The following is a 27004-nucleotide window of genomic DNA, read 5'->3' on the forward strand; positions in this document are numbered from 1 at the left end:
CTCCGCCCCGTGACCCGGAAGCGCTCGGCACCCTCTGGGCCGCTTCCGGGCACGGCGCAGCCCCAGCCTGCTTCGGGCGCTGCCTGGCGGGCGTGGCGACGTCGGCGCAGCCGGTGCAGGCGGCCCTGCGAGGGCGGCGCGGCGGCCACGCTCCGGCCGGGCTAGCTGTGGCTCTCGGTGGCCCCGGGGGGCTCCCGGCCCGCGCCCCGCGCCCGCCGCCGGCGCCGCCATGGGCAAGAAGCACAAGAAACACAAGGCCGAGTGGCGCTCGTCCTACGAGGGTGAGTCGCGGCGGGCGGACGGCCGGGGACGGGGTCCTGGCACTGGGGCGTGGTCTTTGGCGGGGGGCAGGGTCATTGGCGCAGGTTTAGGGGTCCCAGGGATGGGTCCTGCTGGAGGTGGGGACTGGGGGAGAGGGTCCCGAGTTGGGTAGGCAGCAGGGACTCCGGGCTCACTGCTGCAGGTGCACTTCCCCTGCCTTGGGGAAAGGAGCACAGCGTTTCTGCTGCTCTCCTGCCTATCCCAGGGAGAAGCTCCTGCTTCTTTTTTGTCTGTGCCTTTTCTCTTTTTCTGCCTTGAATCTGTAGCAGGTGGTCCATCAGTGTCAGGGAGTGGTCAACAGGACTAGGAGTTTTGGGGATGGGAGATCAGATTCCTGAGTCCCTGGTGCCAGTCTTGTTCCTTCCTCTGGCTGGGTAATGTGAGCAGAGTCCTTGCACAGCTTCCCCCAGCAAGGCTAATGTAGTTAGAAAGGGACCTGAAGGTCACTTCAGAGGGAATGGGGAAGAAGGGAGGGAGTAACCTTGCGATTATGGGCTCGCCCCTCAGTGTTTCCCAGAGGGTTTTGGCAGTCCTGAGGCCAGCCCATCCACAGTCTTGGGCCTTGGTGTTCTCCTGGTAATGCTGGCACACTGGACCAGCCCTTGCCACCCAACTGGCAGGTGCTTGCCCCTAAGCGCATAGTGAAACTCGCTATCTCTGTCTGTGCAGACTATGCAGATAAGCCCTTGGAGAAGCCCCTGAAGCTGGTCCTGAAGGTCGGAGGAAGTGAGGTGACGGAGCTCTCGGGGTCTGGCCACGATTCTAGCTACTATGACGACAGGTCAGACCATGAGCGAGAGAGGCACAAAGAGAAGAAGAAGAAGAAAAAGAAGAAGTCAGAGAAGGAGAAGCATCTCGGTGATGAGGAAAGGAGGAAGCGGAAGGTATGGGAGAGCTGAGGGTAGCAGCCACTCTACTGATGCAGAGCCAGGGCCCAGACCGTGTGTCTGCATGGCCTGAAGGGAAGGGGGTGGGGCTCTCTGGTTGTAGCAAAGCAGGAACCATCTCTGCTGACCCCCACTGGAGAGTGTCTTTGTGAGGGAAGGAATCTTGAGTAAGGAGGGTCTGTAAGGGAAGATTTTTCTCTTGTGGCTTGGTGTTGTCCCTGGAAACTGAGAAGGTGGTTGGGTAAGCATGTTTAGTCCCAGCTGTCCCCAGCCTGGGTTGAGGCCCCAACTGCCCCTGCTGCCTGCTCTCACTCCTGTGGCTTTACCTCCAGGAGGAGAAGAAGCGGAAACGAGAGAAGGAACACTGTGACACAGAGGGAGAGGCTGATGACTTCGACCCTGGGAGGAAGGTGGAGGTGGAGCCGCCCCCAGATCGGCCAGTGCGAGCGTGCCGGACCCAACCAGGCAAGGCTCTGCCTCGTCAGAGACTTCTCTACTGCTCAGAGCTCCCCATCGTAAATGTAGGGTTGGCACCATGTCCTCTTGCTTTGGGGAGAAGCATGGGAAGGAAGAGAACTGGATTTTTTTCTTCCAGATCCTCATACCAAATATCCCGTAGATACAGAGTTCTTGCCAGCATCTTTCCAGAGCTTGAGCAGGACTTAGCCTGTTAGTACTCATGGTCTTAAGTTTTATTTTATTTTTTTAACCCATGAGCTATAAACCAAAACAGAAGGCATGTGCCACAAGACCTACAGTATGTAACCCATAAGCTTAGACTATTTGTTATTTCATATTTTTTTTCTGAGACAGGATCTTGGTTTATCACCCACGCTAGCAGTTATAGCTTACTGCACTCCTAGGGTTCAAGTGGTCCTCCTGCCTTAGCCTCTTGAGTAGTTGGGACTATAGGTGTGCACCACCATGTTTAGCTAATTTTTAAATTTTTTGTAGTGATGAGGTCTCACTGTGTTGCTTGGGCTGGTCTCAAACTCCTGGGCTAATCATCCCACCTCATACTCAATAAGCACTAGGAGTATTGGCACAAACCATTGTGCAACCCCTTAGGCTATTTTTTTTTCTGTCCTTTACAGAAAAACTTTGCCAACGCTGAATCTGCAATTTGGTTTTTATCTGCTCTTAGTACCCAAAATAGAGCAGCATCAGAAGAGCAGCCCCACCTTAGACTCATAGAGGTACAGGTGCCAACAAAAACATACCTGATTCCCATTAGGAAGAAAACTAAAGGCCCAAATTGGGGATCTGGAATTGCTTAAAATGACCATAGGCTAAGAAGGAAGAAAGCTAGAGGACATTAGTGCCTTTCTGTCATGAACACCATCTGCCAGGGTCAGAGTTTGGCCAGAATTCCCACCTGGCACAACTTCACAGTGACAGGGGCATTCCTACTTACAATAAGGAGTGTCTCTTGCCAGTGAATCACTATGTCTGGTGGAACATGAAACGGTGGAGACATGGGACATTAGAGATGGGAGGAGGCCATCAGAAATCATGTGAGCTATGCTGGCTTCACCAAAGGAACTTCTTGGAATGCTCGCAAGCCTTCGAGTCTATGGTCATTTTGCTCTTCAGCCATTTATTTTCTTGAATTTTTGGTTTGACCACCTCTGGTTTGCTAGGAAAGCAGGAGGTATCATAGTGCAGTCCTCATGGGGAGAGACTGCTGGTTTTTGCAACAACCCCTCCCCTGTGCAAGTTGGCAGATAAATGATAGCACTCATGGGGCTACTGCTGGCATGCTGGTGAGTGAAGAAGCTAGAGGCAAATAGATGAATAGAGGAGCATGTCTATAAAGTTAGTGTAGTTGCTGATAGTGGTAGCTTAACCACCTGTCGAGGTTCCACTCTGACTCCTCCTCCCAGTGTGCCTGGAGAGCTAATGATGGGATGATGCTTCTTGCACATTTCTTTTTTTTTTTTATTAAATCATAGCTATATATATTGATATGATCATCGGGCATCATTCACTAGCTTCACAGACCGTTTAACACATTTCTGAGTCAGTCTCAATAGCATCATTGTCAGAAACTGTGAGGCCCACCATGGGCCCAGGGTTGTAGTTAACAACTGCAGTCCTCATGAGAACTTCTATGTGTGTGTGTGTTCATCCTCATTTTCCAGTTGAGGACCTTAGACAGAACTAGAAGTTGGATGATTGCAAATGAAGTAATAATCAGTGAACTCAGAATCAACCTCTTTGTCCAAAGCCTTTGTTGTCTCCTCCAGGCAAGGAATAGTGGTCTGAGCTGCAAACAGACTGAGTAGTGATGGTCTCATATTGTGGACTTAAGGGATACTGGGATTTTAAGAGGATTTTGAGAGGGATGCCGTGGGTGCCCTTCCTACCGAACTGAGCTTCGAGGGAGCCAAGGCCAAGTCTGATGTGTCTTCACCTCCTCAGCTCTTGCTTGAACTTAAAATGCCATGAAACATCAAACAAATGGTGTGAAATGGGAGCTTTCTAACGACGAGATGCCAAAGTGTTTTTGTTCATTTTTATTTTTTTACTTTTTAAATTGTCAGCTGAAACTGAGAGCACCCCCATTCAGCAGCTGCTGGAGCACTTCCTCCGCCAGCTCCAGAGGTAAGGCCTCAGTGTTTCTAGAGCGCCTGACTTTGGGGCACGTGCTGTGGTGGCTGAGGTGTTATCTGCGCCCCAGCCCTGTCAACTGAAACAGGCCTTCACCCTCACTCGTTAGCGCCCTGAGGTGGGCGTGCACTGTGCAGGTGACAGTGGGGCCTGGAGGCTGGGCGCAGAGCAGGGAGGGCTGGAGGCTCCAGGCTCTGTCTGTGAGTCGTGGCACCTGTTAGAGCAGGAGCCGCGACAGTGAGGACCCAGATTGCTTGTGGGGGAAAGTATCCAAAGTACTATCACAATCTTAAAAGTAATATCTTTCATAGATTTTTGTTTTTGGATTGTAAGAAATGTTGTATCTAGAAATCTAGATTTTAGATTTCCATTTTAAGTAAAAGTGTCTTTGCTTTCAGAAAAGATCCTCACGGATTTTTTGCTTTTCCTGTCACGGATGCAATTGCTCCTGGATATTCAATGATAATAAAACATCCAATGGATTTTGGCACAATGAAAGACAAAATTGTAGCTAATGAATACAAGTCAGTCACAGAATTTAAGGTAAATTCATTTCATTTCCTCTGTGGTTTATTTCCAGTGAACACATCTTTTGCCTTGGGTGGTTTCTTGCGTAGAGCAGATGGCATTTATATGTTCGGGTGACATTTTACAAACACAACGTTGAGGAAATGGGTTTGCTGTGAACGTTTCCTCTGTGTTTTGATCTAGACACGAGACTATATGTTGTATGCTATTAGTAGTATGTTCTTTTATTTTTTCTCTTTTAAGCTATTGTGCTGGCACAGACAGGACATGTTGGTTCAAGCAATATGTCCAATTTGGCCTGGCTTGAGAATGGATATTTTTAGGAACATAATTTTCCTAGTTCTTAGTTTTTCTCTTGTAACAATTAGGTGTTCATTTTCTTAGCATATTCAATTTTTATTTATCTTAATTCTCTATTTCTTGGTACTAGCTATGAGAGTAAGAAATTGCTCATTGGTTTTGAACATGAGTAAAAAAGCTTGATAACATTGGCATTGTTGTCATTTTGAAAAAAGCATTAGGTTTCTTTGTTAGTTTCCATTAACTGTTGACTTTTGTGTTCTTATTTACTGGAGAGATTTACAGAAGTTTTGCTGACACAGAAACACAACAGGGCAGACTAAAAAGAGAGCAGGAGAAAAGGAAACTTCCTGAGAAACTTGCATGAAGGCTTTGGGGGCAGGTTATAGGCAGGGACCCATGCCTTGCAGTCTTTCACACCCCTAGCCGGGGCCCCCAGGCTGCTCACTCCTGGTGACAAAGCCATAAGATGAGCAGCCTTCACTCTGCTCTGCATCCTCAGCAAGAGTATTTGGGATATATGGCAGGTGTGGGCACCTCGGGCCAGGCCCTGGAACACTACACAGCTGGTGGAGAGGGCCCAGATGGCATGCCGTTCCACTAGGGCAGCTGGCATGCAGTGGTCATTCTCCATCTGGTGTCACAGCCTACCTGCTAGAGGCATATGCTAAGGAGTTGGTTGTGATAATAAAGTACTGATTGACTTATCACATTCCTATAAATTATTCAGTAAAGCTCTCCTCGTTTGTGGGAACATCTTTCCTTAATAGTTCCAGGAGTACTACTGTGGGTAAGATTTTAAATTCTGTTCCATGGAAAAACTGAGAGATGGACGATGTCATTGTGCCCCATCCCACACATCATCCCTTGGCTTTTACTTAAAAGAATAAATTTGGCTCGGCGCCTGTGGCTCAAGCGGCTAAGGCTCCAGCCACATACACCTGAGCTGGCGGGTTCGAATCCAGCCTGGGCCTGCCAAACAACAACGTGGTTACAACCAAAAAATAGCCGGGCGTTGCGGCGGGCGCCTGTAGTCCCAGCTACTTGGGAGGGGGAGGCAGGAGAATCGCTTGAGCCCAGGTGTTGGAAGTTGCTGTGAGCTGTGATGCCATGGCACTACCCAGGGTGACAGCTTGAGGCTCTGTCTCAAAAATAAAATAAAATAAAGTTGTTGTTGCTCATTCCTATTTACATCCAAGTTCTTCCTAAAGAGAGGGAGGAGGGCGTGAGAAGAGAAGGGAGCTGGAAACCCTCATTCTTCCTCTTGCAAAATGTGTTTACAGTGCATGACAAGTTGTTGACTTTAGCCAACTCTTCAGTAGAAAATTTTTTATGCAAATAAGGATCAATGAACAACTATGAGAATTTCTGAGTTCTTAAAAATTATTTTAGATCAGAGAGCAAAGTTTGTTTTCCACTCCATTTCAGCCTTTGCTCTTGACTCTGACAGGAGTGGAGAGCTCTGTGCTGTTGTCTGTGTGCGTCTCAGACTTGACAAGTCCTTTTCTGTTTTCAGGCAGATTTCAAACTGATGTGTGATAATGCAATGACATACAACAGACCAGATACTGTGTACTACAAGCTGGCCAAGAAGATCCTTCATGCAGGCTTTAAGATGATGAGCAAAGTAAGAAACCCACTAACAGCAGAGAACCAAGGAAAACATGAGTTGTTCTCCAGAAACTCACAATGACTGCCATGCTCCATCCACCCATCGCCGTCATGGTGTAAACTCTGCTCTAGGGTAGATGTCCCTGGCCACCCTCTCCAGGCCTGCTCCCTTCCTGCACCTGCTCCCCACCTAGCTGTAGCATCTCACTTAGGGTTGGCAGCACACATTCTGGATCTGTTGATCTCAAGCCCGGTGTCTGTTGTGCTGGGTTGCAGCAGCCTTGCAGGCTTGCCTGCACAGCTGCACGCCACATCCAGATGGGACATTCTAGTTCTCTGCCATCCCGAGTGGCTTCTCACACCTGTGCCGTGAGCCAGGCTGCAGGTGTCACGCACAGGGGCGGTGTGCACCGTGCTCTTGCCTGTCCTCTGCTGACTCTGAGCTGTGCCCCTACCACCACCTCACGTGGCACCATGGAGGGTTAGTGGTCAGGCCAGGTGAGGCTGTGGCCATCCCCATCCCATCCATCGTCATGGCGCCGTGACTGTGAGGAGAGGTAAAGTCCTCTGCTCTGTGCTCTCTGATTCTAGGAGCGGCTGTTAGCTTTGAGGCGCAGCGTGTCGTTTATGCAGGACATGGATTTCTCTCAGCAGGCAGCTCTCTTGGGCAGCGAAGACACAGCTGCTGAGGAGCCCATCCCTGAGGTTGTGCCCGTGCAAGTAGAAACTGCCAAGAAATCCAAAAAGCCGAGCAGAGAAGTGATCAGGTAAAGCTCCAGGAGACTGTGTCCACGCAGAGGTTGGGAAGGCGAGTGCTTTATGTGGAGAGTGTGGCCTGTTGTGTAGACTTCTTTGGCCTGGCTCGTCAGCCAGCCAGAGTGTGGTGGGCCACATCTTGAGGTTTACATCCCAGCCCCAGTATTTCAGAGGGAAGCAGCTGTCCCTCCCTGCCCTCCTTGAGTGAGATTGTCTAGGTAATGTCACCAATCCCACCAAAAGTGCCAGAAAACCCTGGCCTCCCAGTTCCTGGGGTGGGGGGGTCCTGTTGCTCTCACCCTGCTGCCCACACACTGTTGCATCCTGCAGCCATCAGAGCATCACTGAGAACCAGAATGTGAAAGGGCTGGACAGCCCATCCTGCCCCCGTGCTGCGTGTGCTGCCTGGCCCAGGTGTGGTCCAGCAGGTGCATCCAGCTGCTCTGCCCACGTACACATGTAGTTGCTGCTGTGTCCAGATGCCCCGTTGTGCTATTTGTTAACATCTGTTGCCCCTTCATTCCCAGGAAGTCCCCTTCCATGCACAGCACCTGCCAACAACCTGGGCCATGGCCTGCCCCAGAGTTCCTGAGACACACTGGGGCTCACCTTGGGCACTCCAGAGCCTACTTTCTTGCGTCAGGACAGGCACACACCTTCTACCGGTGTGCAGATGCTGGCCTCTCAGGAGGGCTCAAGGTTGGGCAGGTGTGGGAGCTGCCGGGCAGGCAGCAGCAGCAGCAGTTCCTCAGGTGGCACCCACAGGTAGCAGTTGTCAGGGGTGGTCCTTGAGGGAACCTTCTTATGCACAGAACGCACTGGGGTTCTCATGGGCCCCTTTGCCTTCCTGTGGTGATAGAGCTTTGAAGTCTGTTTCATTAATACAGATGCTCTTTGACTTAATGGTAGGGCTGTGTCCTGATACACTCTTCATGAGGTAAAAATGTGTCAGAACCTGGGTAGATGCTCCTGGCTCACAGAACATCTCAGCTTAGCCTGCCATACCTTGAACGTGCTCAGAGCAGTTACAGTAGCCCACAGTGGAGCAGACTTGTCTAACATAGCCAGTTTTTAACAGTAGTGTTGAGCATCTCATGTAGATTATCAAATATGGTATTTTGGCTGCATGTATGATGAGCTGATGTGCTGCCACCCTCACGAGAGGGTGCTGCCACGTATCGCAAGCCTGGGAAAAGATCAGGATCAAAGTTCACTTTCTATTAAATGTAAATCACTTTCAAACCATTGTAAAGTTGAAAAATCATAAGTCAGATTACAATTAATTTGTCATATTAATTATGATTATATAATTTTTTTCTCTTTCTTTTTTCATGTCCTACAGTTTTAAAAGGGACAATTATGTAATTACTAATTATCATTAATAAGTCATTGTGAATCAGGGACCATCTGTGGTTGGCTTTTTTGGTGATGGGGGGGTTATTTTATAGGGTTTTTTTCTTTTGTTTCTTTTCTTTTTCCTTTTTTTTTTTTTTTTTATGAGACAGGGTCTTGCTCTGTCACCTAGGCTGGGATGCAGTGGTATTGTAATAGCTCACTGCAGCTGCAACTCCTGGGATCATGTTGATCCTCCCACCTCAGTAGCTGGGACTCCAGGTATACACCACCATGCCCAGCTAATTTTTTAAAATTTTTGTAGAGATAGGTCTTACTGTCTTGCTCATACTGGCCTCAAGCAGTCAGCTCACCTCGGCATCCCAGAGTGCTGGGATTACAGGGTAAGCCACGCACCAGGCCCTATAGTAGCTTTTAAATATCTTTGAGGAAATTGTAGTAAGTCATGACCTCATCGTTTGTTTCCCAAAAGTATATGCACTTTATAGCCAACCTGCCTGTTGATGGCAAGTGTGGGGCTCTCCTCGGGGGGATAGACGGGGCAGGAGAGGCACTGTGCATGGGGCTCAGTTGTGTCTGTTTCTGCTCTGGGTACCTCCCTCTGACCACAAGACCAACCCTCAGGTCCTGGGGCCTCAGCACACTTGAGGTTGAGGAGACAGAAGGGTGCCCACAAGACGTGTGTATGAGGTAGAAGTGGCTGGCCGTGTCCTAAAGAAGTTTCCACCCTCTGCCATGTTGACATTGGTGCACCTTTGGTTCCTGGCTGTGTCTGGAACCTTTAGTCCCCTGCCTTGAGAGAGCATTGCTGGCCTGTGGCCTGGATTTAAGTGATCTTGGTGCTGAGCCCACCCTTCCTCTGTGAGGTTGAGGGCCCTTAGGGTGGAAAAGTTGTGGTGACGGTGTCTCCTCTAATTCCCAGATCTCCATGTGTGGTCTATTTAGCAGAGCCCCTGGGCTGCAACACTCACACCCCAAATGTGTGTGCAGTGGCCACTGGCACGGCTGGGTGCTACCCAAGCCCTGGGGTTCTGAGCTATGCACTCACGTTCTTGCCACTGCTCATCAGGGACTACCACAGGGCATTGTTCCAGGTCTGCAGTTGTCCCCTAGCCATTGGGAACCAGGCACGTGTCCAGGCAGGGCAGCGCGGGGGCCCACCCACCTGCTTCTGGAACCTTCCACAGGAGGGGAGGCTGCTGCCTCAGTGCTGTGCCAGAGCCTCTCGGGAACCCAGGCCTCCTGCTAGAGTCTTGGCATGTCCCTCAGGCAGCAGCGCACCTAGCCCACGAGGCAGAGCTGGTCCCTTTTCTGGTGGTGGTTTTAGCCAATGTGGCTTCTGTCAACTTCCACTGTTTTTGTGCCTCTTAAAGCAACAGAAGTATTCAGCTGAGTCATGGAAAGCACAGGGCATCTCCTGGGCTTATGTTTGTCTTTGTTTAATCAGGGGTCCTGTCTTGTGCAGTGAGAACAGAGGGATGCTCAGGCAGGAGGGGTTGATGTGTGCTGCATCTGTACCCGGGAGCCATGATGTCTGGGGGTTGTGGGTCATCACCGTGGGCCAGGTACCACCTGGTGGAGATGATCTCGGTGACAGGTGCCCGCCTACCTTGCAGCTGCATGTTTGAGCCTGAAGGAAACGCCTGCAGCTTGACCGACAGCACCGCCGAGGAGCACGTGTTGGCGCTGGTGGAGCATGCGGCTGATGAGGCTCGGGACCGGATCAACCGGTTCCTCCCAGGTGGCAAGGTAGCGTTCCAGGGGTTCCACTGGGTCCCACGCTAGGTGTGTGTCTCCTTCCAGGTGAGGCTGGGGCACCCTGGCACAGCCACTGGGACATCATGGGTCCAGGTCAGAAGCACATGCTGCTTGTCAGGGTCATTCTGTCAGGGTGGGTGCCTCCCTGGCAGGGCCCCTGTAGGAATGGAGTATCCTGTGGTACCCTTGCGGTGTCTTGGTGGAGGCCCAGCCTACCGGCTTTGCCACTTCATCTTGCTCCTTTTCCCTTTGTGGTGAGTTTTCGCTTCTGAGTATTTGTGGGGTGACTTCCTATTTGTTCAGGCCTCTGAATGCCTCCCCAGTCACTCATGGGTTGGGCTTGGGGCCAGTGGGTCACAACCACTGTCCTGTGGCTGCAGTGCACTACCTGTCCCAGGTGTAGCTGATGGAAGCCTGTCCATTTGGCTACTCTGTCCATGAGCACCACCTCCTTTGTCAGAAGATGTTCTAGGCCAGACCAGGCACATCTGGTGGAGACAGAGCACAAGTCACATGAGCAACTTTACCTTTCTAGCAGCACGTTAACAAAAGTAGAGATATGTGCGATACTGACCCTAACATGTTTATTTGACCTGATATATCTGGAATCTTACTATCTTAACACATAACTTGTGAAAAACTCAATTAGAAGTTTATATTCTGCATTTCATAATAAGATTTAAAAAGGCATGTTGCATTGTATGTAAACAATGTTGAATTGATAATTTTGCAAATGTCAGGTCATATAAAATATATTAAGATTAGGCTGGGTGTGGTGGCTTACCTGTAATCCTAGCACTCTGGTAGGCCAAGGCCCGTGGATTGCCTGAGCTCATAGGTTTGAGACCAGCATGAGCCACTAGGAGACCCCTGTCTCTAAAAATAGCCAGGCATTGTGGTGGGTTCCTGTAGTCCCAGCTACTTGGGAGGCTGAGGCAAGAGAATCACTTGAGCCCAAGAGTTTGAGATTGCTGTGAGCTATGATGCCATGGCGCTCTACTGAGAGTGACAACGTGAAACTGTCTCAAAAAAAAGATGTATTAAGGTTAGTTTCGCTTGTCCCTACTGGGAAGTTTATAGTCACCTACGTGGCCTAGTCGTTGGTCTGTTGGACAGCGCTGGTGCATTCCTGCTGTGCTCAGACCAGGGCGGCCATTCCGCCAGAGAGCCCTGGGACCCTTTGCTGGAGAACCCTGTTCAGGAACTGGGATCCAGAGTGAGTGGGGGCCTCTGAGCAGGCAGAGCTGAGAAGTGTGTGTGCATGTGGCTGATGGTAGGAGAGGATTTGTTGACACTTGTACTCACGTGGGCTAGAACCGTGTTGTCACGATGAGACCTCCAAGTTCACCCCACACTGTGGGGTCTGCTTGCTTTTCTCCCTTCAATTTAGTGACTGTGCCAGGAGACGCCCAACCCCCATCACCCTTCACATGTTATTGGGTTGGTGCACTGTGAAGGCTGCACTGCACCTTCCCCATCCCTGCTCAGCTTGTTTGGGTCCCACACTCTCAGGGTGCTGCTCCTGTACAGGCATGGGGGCCTGACCACCCCTGGCTGGCAGGCCCCCAGCAGGTGCCTCTTCTTCCCAGATCTTCCTGGTGGTAGAAGAATTGGTGGGTGCTGGGTGCTGACTTTTTCAAGGGTCATAAGTTTACTGCCTGGGCATCTTGACACTTGCTGACCGGCTGACTTGCTCCACCTCATGTTCAGACTTGGGAACAGTTTAAATGTTTGCTTCCTGGTGAAAGGTTGTTCAGGGCCCAACAAGTCCTTTCATTGCATGTGGGTGCACTTAGTGGTCTGGTTAGTCTTAAATTGCAGTGTGAAGGGCCTCTGGGACGTTTGTTCATGGCAAACCCCTTGCCTGGTAGCCTTTTTGGATTTCACCTCACTGAGCCCTGCTGGTGGCCTCCATTGTTTCGTGCCTCAGTGGCCATGGCCTGAGGACCGCGTGCTGTTGCTGTGGGACGACTCTGAGGTGGTGCTCCCTTCCAGGTGGGCTACCTGAAGAGGAGCGGGGATGGCAGCCTGCTCTACAGCGTGGTCAACACAGCCGAGCTGGACGCCGACGGTGGGTGCTATGCAGGGTGGGCTCCCTGTGCCCTATGTGCCAGCCTCTGACCTCTCTTTGTGCTCAGGGATGTGAGGAGCTGGCTGTGTGTCTAGAACCCTGCCGTGGGCCAAGGGACAACAGCCCACCTCCCATCCCTGCACCCTCCAGGACAAGGGCAGTTGTCCCACAGGGCTTCTGGGGATGGCAGTTCTCCTGGAAAGTCCTGAAGGCTGAACTTCCTAACATTGTGAAGGGTTTATGACCCAGGTTCAGTCTTCATCACAAACCAGGGGGTGGAACAACTTCTCCTTGAAGCTCGGAAGTGGTTTTAGAAGAAAAGGTCCATTTGACAATTACATTAAGGAAGATGTTAAAGGGGTACATGGATGCTGGGCCCACTCCAACCTGATTTGGGCGTTTTCATTGGCCTGAGGAAGTGTTTTTATACATTCCCATCTCCCTGAGAATATTTCAGAGGCTCATCCTTTGCAAGTACCTCTCACTGGGATTTGAAGTACGTGTGTAGGTGCACACAGGATGGGAATCCCCTCGAATGTGGCCCATAGATGTTCCCACTTTTCCTCGGTCGTGTTCCCACATGTGTGAGTCTGTGAAAGTGCTCCTCCACCCAGCCCTAGATAGCCAGGCTTATTTAATTTTCTCCAACATATGTAGAATATCAACTCAGACTGATTTCATTAATCTGTAGCTCATTTCCTTAAGAGAATAGGTCAGTTGATTCATTTTTAGCATAGAGAACTGGCTTGAGGTCCCAGTTGAGATTGCGGACCCCTGCCTGGAACCTGCGTGGTGTATGAGTGCTGGACGTAGTGGGGCAGATGTGCAGTCATGCATAGGGCACAACCCCCCTACCCCTCCACCCATGATGCTGTGACATGCGGGGTGGGGTTCTGGAGGTGCTGGGGGAGAACTTTGAAAATGTTAAAGTGTGGCTGGCTGGTAACCAGCAATGTGAGGATTTTTATTAGGTTGTCTTTGGGTAAGTATGAAATCAAAACGCAGTTAGTTTTGAAAATGGTAGTTGGTTTGTAAACTCACTTTTAGGTGAGCATTATAGAGTCCCTGCCCATGCCTGTCCCTACCCCAGCACATCCATTGTGTTATGGAGAAAATGCTCATGGCTCACAGGCTTCCTGTGTCTACTGTTGCAGAAGAGGAAACCCACCCGGTGGACTTGAGCTCACTGTCCAGCAAGCTGCTCCCAGGCTTCACTACACTGGGCTTCAAGGATGAAAGGAGAAACAAAGGTAAGTACGTAGCCCCCACCTAGGTAGCCAACTGGAATCAGGGGGTCAGTGGATTTGAGGGCACAGCCCTGAGTCCTACTTTAAGGATTTCCTTGTGCATTTTTTGTAGCCCTACTAAAATGAAGATCAGTTACAGTGACAGGGATAAAAGTTATACTTGGTTGCTGTCTTTGTTTGAAAAATGTCCAGTGAGCACCTTGGTTTGCATCCCCTGGTTTGGCCTTTGTTGAGGTTTTGCCATCCTTTGTGGGTGGGTGGGTGGGGCCTGGGCCTTGGTTCTGCCCCTTGTCAGGGCTCTTTCTTCCCGTCTCTGCCGTTGAGTTTCTCTGGGTTGCTGTTAGAACCCCCAGGTGCCCCTGACTCCAACTCCACTGTGCCAGGGTGCTCTCTGGAGGGGCAGTGTGGGTTCCCCCAACAGACAGCTGCATGGAAACCCACTCCTAACTGCCCTTGTCACTGCCGCTCACACTGTGTCCTGCCAACAGGAGAGCTCTCTGCTCCCACCAGTTCGTAGCCTTGGCTCCAGGGTGGTGTTCTTGCTGGGATATTCTGCTCTGGGTGCTAAAGCTCACCCTCCTGAGTATTGGTGCCTCCTGTGAAGTGCAGCCCCTAGTGAAAGGTCGGTTCCCAGGCCCCCATCCCGGACCCTCCATCGCTGCTGTGCTGTGTGTCCCCTCACAATTTGTTTTGGAGGCATCGTTTGTCCTTGTCCTCTGACCCAGGGTCCCTAGTTCTCAGCTGCAGCAGGTCTGCACATAGGGGACACTTGGCAGTGTCTGGAGACATTCTGATTTTCACACAGGGATGGGGTGCAATGTCCAGTGCGAGAGGGCAGGGATGCCACCAGCTCCCCACAGGACACATGTGGAGGCCCTGGCTGTGCAGAAGTTGAGAAGTTCACATTCACATGGACAGTCAGGCTCACTTTTGTGTCCCTTCAGCAAGCACAGGCCCCTCACAGCTGTGTCTGCGGGGCTCTGTGAGCTGGAGGCCCCAGGTAGCACTGCAGAAAGTCAGACTGCTCCGTGTGGCCAGGCCCACGGAGGTGAGACCAGGGCTGGTGACTTGAATCAGCTGGTCACACATAAAGACAGGAAGCAGGGAGTGACCAGGGTGCCACCACATGAGGCACTAGGGCCTGTGCTTAGCACTGCTGGCAGGTCTGATGTGCGCCCCCTCTCCCCCAGTCACGTTTCTCTCCAGCGCTAGCACCGCACTTTCTATGCAGAACAACTCAGTGTTTGGTGACTTGAAGTCAGATGAGATGGAGCTGCTGTATTCGGCCTATGGTGACGAGACGGGTGTGCAGTGTGCACTGAGGTATGTGTAGTCTGTGTAGTTGCCCACGGGAGCCCCTGCCCGTAGTGCCAGCTGTGTCCCACTGAGGAACCCAGCGCCCTGACTATGAATGTGCGGGGAGGGCTCCTGGCAGCGAGTTCAGATGGCAGCAGAAATGTCGTGTTTTCTGCAATCCACTCTCCATGATTTCGAGAAGGCCATGACCTGGGTGTGGCTTGTAGGACACAGCCACCTCCCTGTGTCCTCATGCAGATGGGCCTCTGTGCATCTGCCCTCGTCTCCTATAGGGGCGCTAGTCAGAGTGGATCTGGGCCACTCTCAGGCCTCAGTTTACCTTGATCACCTCTTTAGAGCCCAGCTCCAGGTGTAGGTACACCCTGAGGTGCTGACTTCAGCTGGCCAGGGTGTGAGGAGACACATTTTGGCCCAAAGGGGGCTAAAGTAGGATATTGAAATCACAAACGGTGTACTACATTTCCGTAGACCTTTTTGTGTATATATGCCAGTTTTCTGTGGCAAAATGAAAAGTGGGTCACTCTTGTAGAATTTTAATAATTTTTTATGGGTGAAGTAATTTTGCTAAGCCCCTTAGAAATGGAATCTTTATATATATTAGATCTTTGATTTACTTTTAAATGAAAGCAGAATATATTTACAAAATAAACAAGAACTCAGAATTCTCATAGGAGAATGTGGTGTTGTAACTGAGAAACTAAAGGGCTAGTTTCCCTGCATCCCCACCAGGCAGCCTCCACCCAGGCTGGGTCTGAAGACCTCATTCCCCTTCCTGGTGCCCTGTGAGTGGCTTGCAGCTCTTCAGGGATGCAGTTATCTGTTCAGGTAGTGCCTCATCACCTGGCATCCCTGAGCACCTGCCCCTAGAACACGCAGTCCACGTGGCCGCACAGCCAAGACCTTAGCGATTGCACCTACCTCATAGCTGCTGGAAACCCACAAAAGGTTCACAGACTCTCTGTCCCTGGGCATTTGCCGTGCATACCAGGGAGGGCAGGGCTACAGTGGCCCCCACAGTCACAGCTGTGGCTCCTTAGGAAGGCATTTGTTCCTGTTACCTACTCCCATCATCTCGGTCCAGCCCCTAGACAGCAGCCTCCATGTTTCCCTTTGTGAAGGTCTGAAGTCCCGGGAGCCTTTTTGGGGCCCTTGCTTGATTCTAGGACTATGGATTTTTGTTCCCTGCCTACTTTTAGAATTTTGTTTATTTTATTTGTTTTATTTTTTTAATGTGGTGCATTCATATGGCCCCAAATCAAGGTGATAGTGCAGGGGGTGCAATGGGAGTCTAACCCCACCAGAGTCTATGCACTGCTCACAGCAGGGGACCACTCAGCACCGCACACCCCTCCATAGTCCACCTGCATTCTCAAACTAGGAACTTGCAGAGAGATACAAATAGCCTTCTTTTACCAAAGCCAACATAGCACCTTGCTTACTTTTTTTAAAAATTATTTTATCATTATTAATTATTTTTTCTAGACCTCTTTTTAACCTTTTGGGGTCATGGACCTCTTTGATAATACAATGAAAACTGTTAGTTCTCACCCCCAAAACACCACATCCAGAAAGTTCACAGAGGAGTGTCTGAGGAGGGCAGCACAGGCATCTTATGGTCAGCAGTCTAGGTGGGCAGCAAGGTCTTGGCATCAGAGCACAGGCATGTGTCCAGCATGTCCTATTGTGTGGCCCCTGCAGCCTTCAGGAGTTTGTGAAGGACGCTGGGAGCTACAGCAAGAAGATGGTGGATGACCTCCTGGACCAGATCACAGGTGGAGACCACTCGAGAATGCTCTTCCAGCTGAAACAGGTGGGCTGAGCCCTGGGCTGCACAGGGCAGGTGTGTGCCCTTGGCCACACCCTTGGCAGCACTCTTTGTAGAAAGCCACTTGGACTGGGCTGTCAGGGAAGAATGTGCTCTTTTAGGTACCCTGGTCTTCCTTCATTGGCTTTCTAATTCTGTGTTAAACAGTTAAGTGTCTATTGGGGAGGCTTTTACATATGCTCACCCTTCTGTGCCCTGCGTAATTCCCTGTATACCCAGATTCCTTTCATCTGCTGTCACTTGGAATTTTCTTTAATACTTCTACAGATTTGCTGACAGTGCCTCTCAGTAATTTTAGTCTGAAATTCTCTATTTTGCTTTCATTTTTAAAATTAATTTTCCATGGATGTAGGATTTTAGATTTTTTTTTCTATATATACTACAAAAGATGTCTGACTTGCATTGTTACTGAAGAAGTGTCATCACTTTTATTTTGGTTTTCCATTTGTAACATTTCCATTAATGTGGTGCATTCATATGGCACCACAGTAGAGTTGGACAACTGCACTCCACAGACCCCAGCTCTGACTTCTGCCTGCTTTTGCAGCTCCCACAGCTAGGATCGCTTCAAGCTGCTCAAGGCTTTTCAGACAGGAGGGGTCAGGGACCGGTGCCCCTGGCAGTACGAGCCTTCTTGAGTGCAGCCTCTGGGCCTCGCGAGGGTGCCTTTCTGTTTGTTTTGCTTTAGGTTTGTTAATTGGTCAGGTTGGCTGCCTGTGAGGAAGCTTTGCAGGACCCCAGCTTAACGCATTAGGGCAGCAGAGTTCCCAGGAGCCATGATTAAGCCATTTTTATGTTTTGTGTATGTATTGTAAATACACTGTCCTTTCATATAAAATCACTTGGAAAAGCTGGTTTCTTGCCTATTTTACTTGCAGAGGAGAAGTGTTCCCATGAAGCCTCCAGATGAAGTGAAGGTGAGTAAAAGTATCAGGATTCTTGCAGGGACAGCTGCATTCAGCCTTTGAAGTGGGTACTCCACAAAGGCTCCAAGTGATTAAGGCAGATGGGTGTGTTTCTCCCCACTGCTCTTTGAATGGCTTGAAGCAAGAGGATGAAGCCACGGGATGTTCTTCCAAGTCCAGACACAGGGATTTTCACAGCTGACTCCATCAGCCCGACCTAATGAACACCTTGCAAGGGGCTGGGGCAGGGGCACTGCCCAGTAGCAGGTTCTGTCAGCACTCAGAGGTCTTGGGGCAGGGTTAGGGCACTGTGTGGCCAGTTGCAGAGCTCATCCCTCTGAAGGTATGTGGTTTGGCCTGGGGTCCCTGGAAACTTTGAAAGACCCCTTAGCTTCCACCTGAGGATAGGAGCTGGGCTGCAGAGAGCACCCTGGAGATACCCCGTCTGGGAGACTTTAGGACCTGCCATATGTTGCTGAACGAAGCCACTGAGCGTAACCTTGGGCCCCTAGGTCGTGTGTGTCACCTGTGGCATAACTTCACCATCACCCCGATTTCCTTACTGCCCTGTGGGTTCCCCAGAACATTAGCAAAGGATTGTTTGTTTCTGTTGTTGGTCTGAGTAGATTTCCATGGGGAGCTCAGACTAGTGGCACCTCAGACTTGGTCTTCTCACTTAGGAGAGCAGAACCCAAGTCTCAAGATAGTTACAGTGATTTCAGCATATGCTGTTGAGTGACATTCTGTCTTTATCTGGTGTACACTGTCTTCCCTTTCACAGGTTGGGGATACTCTAGGGGACGGCAGTGGCTCTGTTCTGGATTTCATGTCAGTGAAGCCGTATTCCGATGTGTCTCTGGACATCTCCATGCTCAGCTCTCTGGGTGAGTGTCCCAGGAGCCCCTGCCCTGGGACACTGTGATGTGGTATGAGATGAATGTCTGTCTCTGCTCCTCCCTTATCAGGGTTAGAGGAGACTCTTCTGTCTTAGTATTTGGTCTTTGTTCTGGTTCCTGGCCCATAGCTCCTAACACCCTTGGACTCTCCAAAGTGATGAATATCTTTTTGTTTGCCAGTGAGGATGGGTGGGGACACCAGGAAGCCTGGCCTGGTAATAGCTTCCACAGAAAGCGAAAGGATGGGATGTCCTTACAGTGAACTGCAGGGTGAAGCCAGAGGGGGCATCCCGGGAACCCCAGGTTATAGCCAGCAGTGGGCAGCACAGGCATGTGGCTGGCATCTGACATGGGCGGTGGGGGGAGGGTCTTGTGCCCTTGACCTGGGGGGTGTGATTGCCCACAGGGCGGATATTCAGGATTGCCCAAGAGGACACACAGTGTCTGCTGCAGAGCTGCCTGGGGTGGGGCTGGAGTGTCCTGCTGAGCTAGGGAGGGCAAGAGGAGCGTCCACCTTTTCTTCAGAGCCCCTTGGTGAAATCACCATTGAGCCACACAGGCTTCTGTCTGGGTGCAGGTCTCATCTTACAGAGGTCCGCTACTGGCACAAGGGTTGCCACAGAAGGAGTGAATTTTTAACATGCCTGACGCCTTGCTGGGAGAATGTCTGAGATCCGTCTCCCTGGGCTTTGAGAGGAGAGGCGCAGGCCTAGGGCTGATCTGGTGTAACCAACAAGGGACTTCACACTAGGGCAGGTGGGGGCCCGCCAGTGGTCAGGACTCCACCCAGGGGCCTTCAAAATCTCAGCTCCTTCACTTCCAGGGAATCCACTGTTTCTGGGAAACAACTCAAAAGGCCAAGTAGTTAGTTGCGGGAGAAGATTACAAAAAATATATAGGGGTCATGGAAGTTTCTTCAAGGAACTAGTTACAAGCTAGTTACAAGGCTTGGCTGTGGAGCACTGACCTCTGTTACTGGCTTCTGGCTGCCTGGCTAGTCAGGTGTGGAGCGAGGGCCTGCTGTCCTGGGGACCACCCTGTGTAGACCCCCCCCAGATGGCTCCTGCCTGGGTCCTCCTGTGCCTGCTTCTCGGCGGTAGGCTGTGTTGGAGCCTGTGGGTGACATGCCCCTTGTCTCTGCCAGCTCTACTCTCATGCCCATGCCCAGTAGGAGCTGCCTTCCTCTCCTGCTCAGCTGGCCCCTCCCCCATCAGCAGATGCCCAGGGGTTTTGTTGGGGGCTGTTCACATCCAGCACACACCAGAAGGAAAGTGGGTTTCCATGTGAAGCACCTCCTGGGGGTTTCCATGTGAAGCACCTCCTGTGTTGGCGACCTGGCCTGGCCTTCCTGAGGATAGCAGCCTGGGGCCACCTTCATAGCATTTTCCATATACCACCTGTTTCTCTTGGTACTTCTAAGATTTTTTCTTTACTGCTACTTTTCAGCAGTTTAGTTACAACGTGACTTGGTTTTCTTTTCTTTCCTTTTTTCCTTTTTCCTGTCCTTTCATTTTTTTTTTTTTTTTTTTTGAGATAGTCTCACTATTGCCTTCGGTAGAGTACTGTAGCATCACAGCTCACAGCAACCTCAAACTCTTGGGCTCAAGCCATCCTTTTGCCTCAGCCTCCCTAGTAGCTGGGACTACAGGTGCCCACCACAACATTGGCTAGTATTTTAATTTTTGGTAGAGACAGGGTCTCAATCTTGTTCAGGCTGGTCTCAAACTCCTGAAGCTCAAGCGATCCACCTGCCTCAGCTTCTTAGAGTGCTAGGATTACAGACATGAGCCACTACTCCTGGCCTTGGTTTTCTTTGGATTAGTTACTGTTTTGGGGTTTCCATTTGCTTCTTGAACTTAGGGGGTTTTTTTTTGTTTGTTTGTTTTTGTTTTTGAGACCGAGTCACTCTGTTGCCCTCGGCAGTTCTGTGGCCTCACAGCTCATAGCAACCTCCAACTCTTGGGCTTAAGTAATTCTCTTGCCTCAGCCTCCCAAGTAGCCGGGACTACAGGCGCCCACCACAACATGAAGCTCTTTTTTTGTTGTTGCTGCAGTTGTCATTGCTGTTTTAGTTGGCCAGGGCCAGGTTCAAACCCGCTACCCTCGGTATACGGGGCTGGCGCCCTACCTACTGAGCCATAGGCGCCACCTGAACTTAGGGTTTTTATACCTTTCATCAAATATGGAGAATTTGGACTGCACTTTGCTCAGCACTCACCAGCTCACCCTTTTCCTTCCTGGGACTTGTGAGTCCGTGTGTGGCCCAGGGCCCTGTGTCCTCTTCCTCCTCCCTCCTCCTTTTCACAGCCTTCACCCTTTTCATCTCTGGAAGCTCCGTTTGCTTTCTGGTATCTTCTGTTCCTCACTCCAAGTGGTCCAGTCTCTGCTTTTGGGTGGACATGGAGATGAGGAGATGACGCTAGTCTGCTGTTTACTTCTTTGGGTTTTGGACCATGTTTTCTTGCTGCTTTGTGTGCCTGGTAATTGTTTACCAGATGCCATCAGATGGTGGATTCAATTACGTACCTTTGAATCTTGGTGACCTGAGTATGTTCAGAGGCTTAGAGTCCACTGCATCCTCTGCAGGCATCGTGAGGGTCAGCGTGGCCTGGGTCTAGGATGGAGGTGAGGGCTACAAGAGACATGTAAGCTATCAGTGTATCCAGCAGCTAGTCTTTTTGAGCTCCCAGCTGGGCCCTGCCAGGTTGTCCCAGCACCTGCAGGCTTCTGCAGCACACTTTGTTCACTGTCCACCTTCCTCATATTGAGGACAGGAGGCCAACACCACTCCTATCCTTGGTCGCAGCCAGAGCTCTCCACAGTGTACATACGAGGTGGCTTAGATTTGTGTGGAGCTGGGTCTCTTGTGTGGCACTTTGCTGGCCTCCACACTCGTGGCCCTGTCTGCCGTGCACTCGTCCACACTGTCAAGGCTGCTCCTCCATGGTGCCTTCTCTCTGATAGCCTGGGGGTGCCTGTGCCCCGCTGACATCAGGTCATCTTTGTGCACAGGGAAGGTGAAGAAGGAGCTGGACCATGATGACACCCACTTGTCCTTGGACGAGACAACCAAGCTCCTGCAAGACCTGCATGAGGCCCAGGCGGAGCGGGGTGGCTCCCGGCCGTCGTCTAACCTCAGCTCCCTGTCCAATGCCTCTGAGAGGGAACAGCACCACCTGGGTAAGGTGGTCCACACTGACGTGCAGGGCTCACAGCAGATCCGTGGCTCTTAGTCCTTGCTGTATCCTCACACACCTGCCTGTCCCCGCCACCCCTCTAGTTTGATGCCAGAGCCAAGAGCTGACCTACCCCCACCCTGAGCTAGATCTGGGCATATTTGCTTCCGGCTGACCAGTCCCCACAAATGTTCTGCCGGGTCTTCCTTCCTGAACTCTGTCAAGCACCTCATCCTATGTGGCTCCCATTTCTAGTGCTTCTCTCGGGGGAGCACAGGCCTTTGTTCAGGGGCTCCCGTGTCTAAGGAGAAACAGCACAGAGAGACCCCTGGCTGGGGTGTCTCAGCCACAGCTCACGGGCACCAGGTGTTTGCTGTGTGGCTCCTCAAATGTACCAACACTGGTGTCCTTTGAGTCCTCATTGTGAACATGGAACCATTCTTTCATCAGAGACTTAGCTGGAGCCGCCTGAAGAAGGATACAATTTTCCTTCCTATTAGCTAATGAGCCTGGAGTACCGGACTCTGGGTGGCCGTGGTTCAGTGTAAAATCTGAGGACCCTGATGCCCCAGTGACCCTTGGGTGACACAGGAGTTGCTAGGGGCCTGGGATTTGTCCGAGGGGCTCTTGGCCTGGGAGCTCCCTCTCCCGTGAGAGCAGTGGCCGTACCACCCTCACTACAAGGCTCACGGTCCTCTGTGGGTGCTGGGAGCAGTGAGAGATGCCTATGGCCTGCAAGCTTGTCTGAGTCCTGGTTTTGCTGACCACAGGCCATGTGGACAGACATCTTTGGTTTCACGAACCCTGCCTTAAAGATCATTGCGTATGCTGAACTTCCATGTTTTTTCTCAAAATTATAGGAAGCCCTTCTCGCCTCAGTGTCGGGGACCAGCCAGATGTGACCCATGATCCATATGAATTTCTTCAGTCTCCAGAGCCTGCAGTCTCAACAAAGAACTAGCTTTGTAGGTAGTTTTTAATTGTTTTGTTTCCCTTTTTAAGCTTTAATTTGCATGTGCAGAGTTTTTATGAGACAGAAAACTTATCTTGTCCCCTTTGGCCCACGGGAAGCAGCCAGGGAGGTGTGAGCCATCTGTACTGTCACATCAGCAGAAAGACGGTGTCATTGTGCACAGGCCCACGGATCCTGAATAGCGACAGTAATACACGGAGGATGTGTGATCAGACTATGGAGCCTGATGTGGTCTATTCTGAATATCCTGGTGTGGCTCACCTATTTCTGCCCCACTGTCCTGGGTCTGGACTCACTATCTGTCCTGTGTGCTCCTGTCAGAAGCCCATATTTTCCACAACCTTTGGGGAGCACATGGGATCGGCTGGGGGTGAGGGCAGCGTCCCATTTTCTGTGTAATGGATGTGCCTGAGGAAAGAGTGTGTTCTGCTGTAAAAGAGTGAACTGTCTGCAGGTTACAATGAAGCACTCAGTGTCTGTACATTCTTTGTAACTGGATGTGTTGACAGATGCCTGTGAGTGTCCACAGAGCTCTGTAAAGATGGATTTCATTAGAGCTTCATGCAGGGCTCACAGGTGTCAATTGTTCCTGGCCAGTGAGGGGCCCTCCCCAGGGACTTCTTTATGCCACTTGCTGGTGTCCCTTTTTCCTGGTCATCCAGCCCAGTTCTCACACCCACAGTGATGTCTGAGCTGGTCTGTGCGTCAGCAGAAGCTCTAGTTGGGGCCCTATGTCTGAAGACACAAGGCCCTCCACAAAAGCACACATTGGAGCCTAGCTTTCCTGGGGAATGTTTGTGGCTGGAGCATCTGCTGTGGCTGATATGAGTTGAAAGGAGCTCAGGGTTGGGTGAAGGTCAGGCTAGCAGGGCCATGACCTGGTGGCCCAGAGATGAGCCCCACAGCAGAGCTGCAGGTCTGGGCGTGTTGGTGTCTGGGGTAGGCGTACTCTGCCCCTGAGGACTCCAAAGGCTGGGGCTCTCTGGGTGTAGGACAGAAGCTTCCTATAGTCGGGTGACCTCTAAAGACCAGTGCAGCGTCCCCTTCCTGGAGTGTCCTTCTTCACTGGTGCGTGGCTGCGTTCTCCAAGTCACGCAGAGGTAATATGAACATGATGTGCAGGAGCCATTAGGCCTTCAGCTTAGGACATTAGGATGGGTGCTTGGCCTGCTATCCCAGGCCTCCTGGAGCGAGAGGTCTCTGCTGGATGTGGTTGTTCCTGAACCCCACCCTGAGGGCAGATGCAGCTGCCGGCTTCCCAGGCAAGGGTCTCCAGGAACTTGGTGCCTTGCCTACCTTGCTGCCTAAGTGTGGAAGAAGAAAGAGTCATCCGACCTGGGGGGTCTCTGTTTTTCAAAAAAGATTTTGTTTTGGTAAAATTTACATAACATAAAATTAATCACTGATTTTTTTGCAAAGCATTCAGTTCCCTGTCATTTGCTAGATGGCAGCCACCACCTTTCAGGTTCCAGAGCACTGTCACCACCCTGGAGGGGAGCTCCTGCCCGTCGGCAGTCACCACTCCCTACCCCTGGCAGTAACAGTCCTTTCTTGCCTTCAGTTTACCCGCCCTACACACACATATCCCTAGGATCTTGCGATGTGGTCCATCTGCAGTGCAGCTCGCATCAGCATGGGCCTGGGTGGGACCTGTACCTTCCACAGGCTCCCAGGCTCAGGCTGCTCCTAGTGTTGGCAGCAATGGGGCCTAAGGCTTGGGCCAGCCTAGTGGGCCCCTGCCAGAGGAAGCCAGTGGTCCCCCTGCAAAGGGACTCCTGGTGGTCAGAAAAGCTGACCAGGCGACCAGGGACAAGAGGCATTCCTCAGGCCACACTGGGCATCCGTCACAGGCCAGCCCAGCTGGGGGTCCTCATGCCTTAGGTACCAACCCTCAGGGAGATGAGGAAAAGCCTCAGGCTGTGCCCTGGGGCCATCTGGGTCAAAGTGCTGGGTGGAGCACACGTCCTCCAGCACTTCTGCTGGAGGCTGTACTCATGCAGGCCTAGAGGCCTGGTAGTGCATGCACTTGGGTCCCCAGCTCCTCACAGCTGCTGCTGCTTGGTTCCCAGAGCATCCTTTGAGGACAGAAAGTGACCAAAGATCAGCACATGACACAGGGTGTGACAAAAATGGTAGGGCATGCACTCAAGAGAAGAGGCAGAGGTGGTGGGCCACCCAGGATGTGATGAGACTGCCACAGATACAGCATTGTCCAGGGCTGGGAGCTTACGGCTTTTGTATCTGTTTCTCAACATCTGTATGTGCCCTGATCTCGTACACTTTCGAGGTCATCTTTCTCACATGCTGAGGTCTGCAAAGGAGGGCCTGAGTGTCCAGGTTGCCCTGGCCAGCTGGGGAATCCCTGCCATCCCTACAGAATTGGGGTGCCTGGGTGTAGGAGCTTCCTGGTCTCCTTCAGAGGCACGCAGGGGCTGTGCATGCTGGGCTGAGGAAGGCTGCTGTGTGTAGGAGGCTTCAGCACTTCTGAGGGTGAAAGCTCATTAGTCTTGGCCTGTGCAGGAGTGCTTTCCTCCTCACAGTGTTGTAAAAGCTGCGGCTGCGAGATGCGCACTGCACCCACTGTATGCACAGTGTCCATAGAGTCTAATTCCAGGAACTGCTGTTTTTCCTAAAGTCAAGCCCTTTGCAGATGGATGGGGCTTAGAAGTCGCACACCTTTGGGAGGGTGCTGGTGCCATTCTCTAGTCAGTCCTTATAACAGTTCTCATATCTTCCCAAACCTACTGCTCTGCTGTGCTCTTGGCTGTATTCCAGGGGTCTGAGGCCTGTGTGGGGTGGCCTGCCCTCTGCGCTGGGTGTTTGGTGGCATTGGACAGTGGGCACTCTGCCTTGCTGTGCACCCACCAAATTAATGTTGGGATTTGATCTCCAGTGTGGCCCCTGATCACAAGTGGACCCCCACAGCTAGCTGCGGCCCTCTGCTTGTCCCCCAGGAATGGATCCACTCCCCCAGGGTGGCTTCCTCGGCGCCTCTGGCACTGTGTGATCTCACTGCACGAGGTTCCCCTCCACTGTCCACCTTGGGAGAAAACAGCCCAAGTTCCCACCAGATGCCCCATCTTGAACTTCCAGCCACCAGAACCACAAACTGAGTAAAATCCCTTTTGTATAAGTCACCCAGCCCCAGGCCTCTCTCTGCAATCAGGCAGCTGGCAAGCACTGGGGGTAAAGCCTGCATGGGGAGGGCTCTGGTGTCTGCCCTTGGGAAGAGCCTGGAGACCATGCCCAGGGGCCACAGGCTTCTCTTGCCCCTGGGGGTCACAGGCCAGGAAGGTAGCACAAGGACAGTGCTAGGGACAGTCATGGTCCCTGCAGGCTTCTGTCCCCTTCTGATTCTTTTTCTACTTGAGGGGGAACCTTGGGGTTACCTGCCTAGGGCCATGGGGGCACCAGTCCCACCCTTCTCCCTTGGACTGGCCTGTGCTCCTGGTGCCCCTTATTCCCTGAGGCCCCCAAGCCTGGTCGTCCTTCAGGCTGTTACTGTTGGTCCTGCACCCTGCCCAGCAGGGGTTCCCTCAGGGCACAGTACAGTCCTAGTCGCCCTGTGGGCAGAGTTGCTGTCCACTGACTTCAGTGCTCAGGAAATGTTCCGATATCAGGTGGCACCTTGAGAGAGGGTCTGCTGATGTTCTGTGGGGTGAGAGGCCCACCTGGTGCAGGAGATGGAGTCATTTGTAGGGGGCAGGGGCCCCTCCCAGTTCCCGCAAAGTAGAAGCCCCCAGAAGCCCAGCTGTGTTCCCACAACTCGGTCTGTACAGACCCAATGTCACCCTGGCCAGCCATGACCCTGCAGGGTCAGAGGCCCAGGGATGGAGCAGAGCTCCCAGAATGGGGTGATAGGTTCTAACCCTTTATGACCCTTGTGGAGAGCTCAAGCCCCTTGGCCTTCCTTGCTTCTCTGGGTACACTGCCCTCAGGGCTCCCTTGAGCTCTAGGGAAATTTGACAGCTGCTAAGGGGGATGTGGAAAAGGTTGGGGCTTCTGTGAGCTCAGCATCTCTGTGATCCCTGTGCTCTTCCCTGGTGGTCGCAAGGTAGCTGCTGTGTGGAAGACCCCTGATGTGCAGGCCCCCAGCAGATGCCTCCTTGGCACTGGCTCCCTCTTGGCACAGCCTTGGGGCAGCTGCCTACTGGCCCCAGCTGTCATGTGGGTGGTGCCTCAGGAAGGCCCTGGAGGGAGGGGCCTGCTGACGTGTGGGGCCTCGGGGTGCTGAGTTCAGGTGTTGAAATTTAACAGCCAGTGTGAAGGATGGGGGGGTCTATAAGAGGTGGAGGCTCTGCCCCTGGGAAAGGGTTGAGGCTTACACGGAGTTCCTGCTCTTGCCCTTCTGCCTTCGTCCTGTGAGGGGCGGCAGCAGGTGCCATCTTGGAAGCAGAGACCGGGCCTCAGCAGACACCAGACCTGCGGGTGTCTTGATCTGGAACCCCTCAGTCTCTGGAATGCCGACAA

General features: G+C 51.8%; 1 protein-coding gene across 6 annotated transcripts; it reads left to right on the forward strand.

Annotated features, from left to right (window-relative positions):
• Positions 1-64: 64 nt before the first annotated feature.
• On the forward strand, positions 65-27004 carry BRD9 (bromodomain containing 9). 6 transcript variants are annotated; one of them, XM_053593712.1, is made up of 17 exons: positions 98-281; positions 991-1205; positions 1541-1673; positions 3752-3812; positions 4217-4361; positions 6163-6273; positions 6849-7024; positions 9983-10115; positions 12120-12195; positions 13350-13445; positions 14633-14765; positions 16458-16569; positions 17463-17501; positions 18271-18373; positions 21398-21565; positions 22422-22526; positions 22633-27004. In XM_053593712.1, exons 1-16 carry the CDS (start codon positions 230-232, stop codon positions 22520-22522), a joined length of 1854 nt encoding a protein of 617 aa, XP_053449687.1. In that variant the 5' UTR covers positions 98-229; the 3' UTR covers positions 22523-22526; positions 22633-27004. The 6 variants fall into 6 exon arrangements, with proteins under 6 accessions (XP_053449708.1, XP_053449687.1, XP_053449678.1 ...); XM_053593703.1 differs by having other exon boundaries at positions 22636-27004; XM_053593733.1 differs by having other exon boundaries at positions 65-281; positions 22422-27004.

This window comes from Nycticebus coucang, chromosome 1, assembly GCF_027406575.1.
Source record: "Nycticebus coucang isolate mNycCou1 chromosome 1, mNycCou1.pri, whole genome shotgun sequence".
NCBI lineage: Eukaryota > Metazoa > Chordata > Mammalia > Primates > Lorisidae > Nycticebus > Nycticebus coucang.

Excerpts from the sequence above, each read along its gene's own strand:
- BRD9 (XM_053593733.1), top strand. The coding sequence starts at position 230 with ATGGGCAAGAAGCACAAGAAACACAAGGCCGAGTGGCGCTCGTCCTAC. Across the intron at positions 1,206-1,540 it reads AGGAAAGGAGGAAGCGGAAG|GAGGAGAAGAAGCGGAAACG; the intron begins GTATGGGAGAGC and ends CTTTACCTCCAG. Across the intron at positions 1,674-3,751 it reads AGCGTGCCGGACCCAACCAG|CTGAAACTGAGAGCACCCCC; the intron begins GCAAGGCTCTGC and ends TTAAATTGTCAG.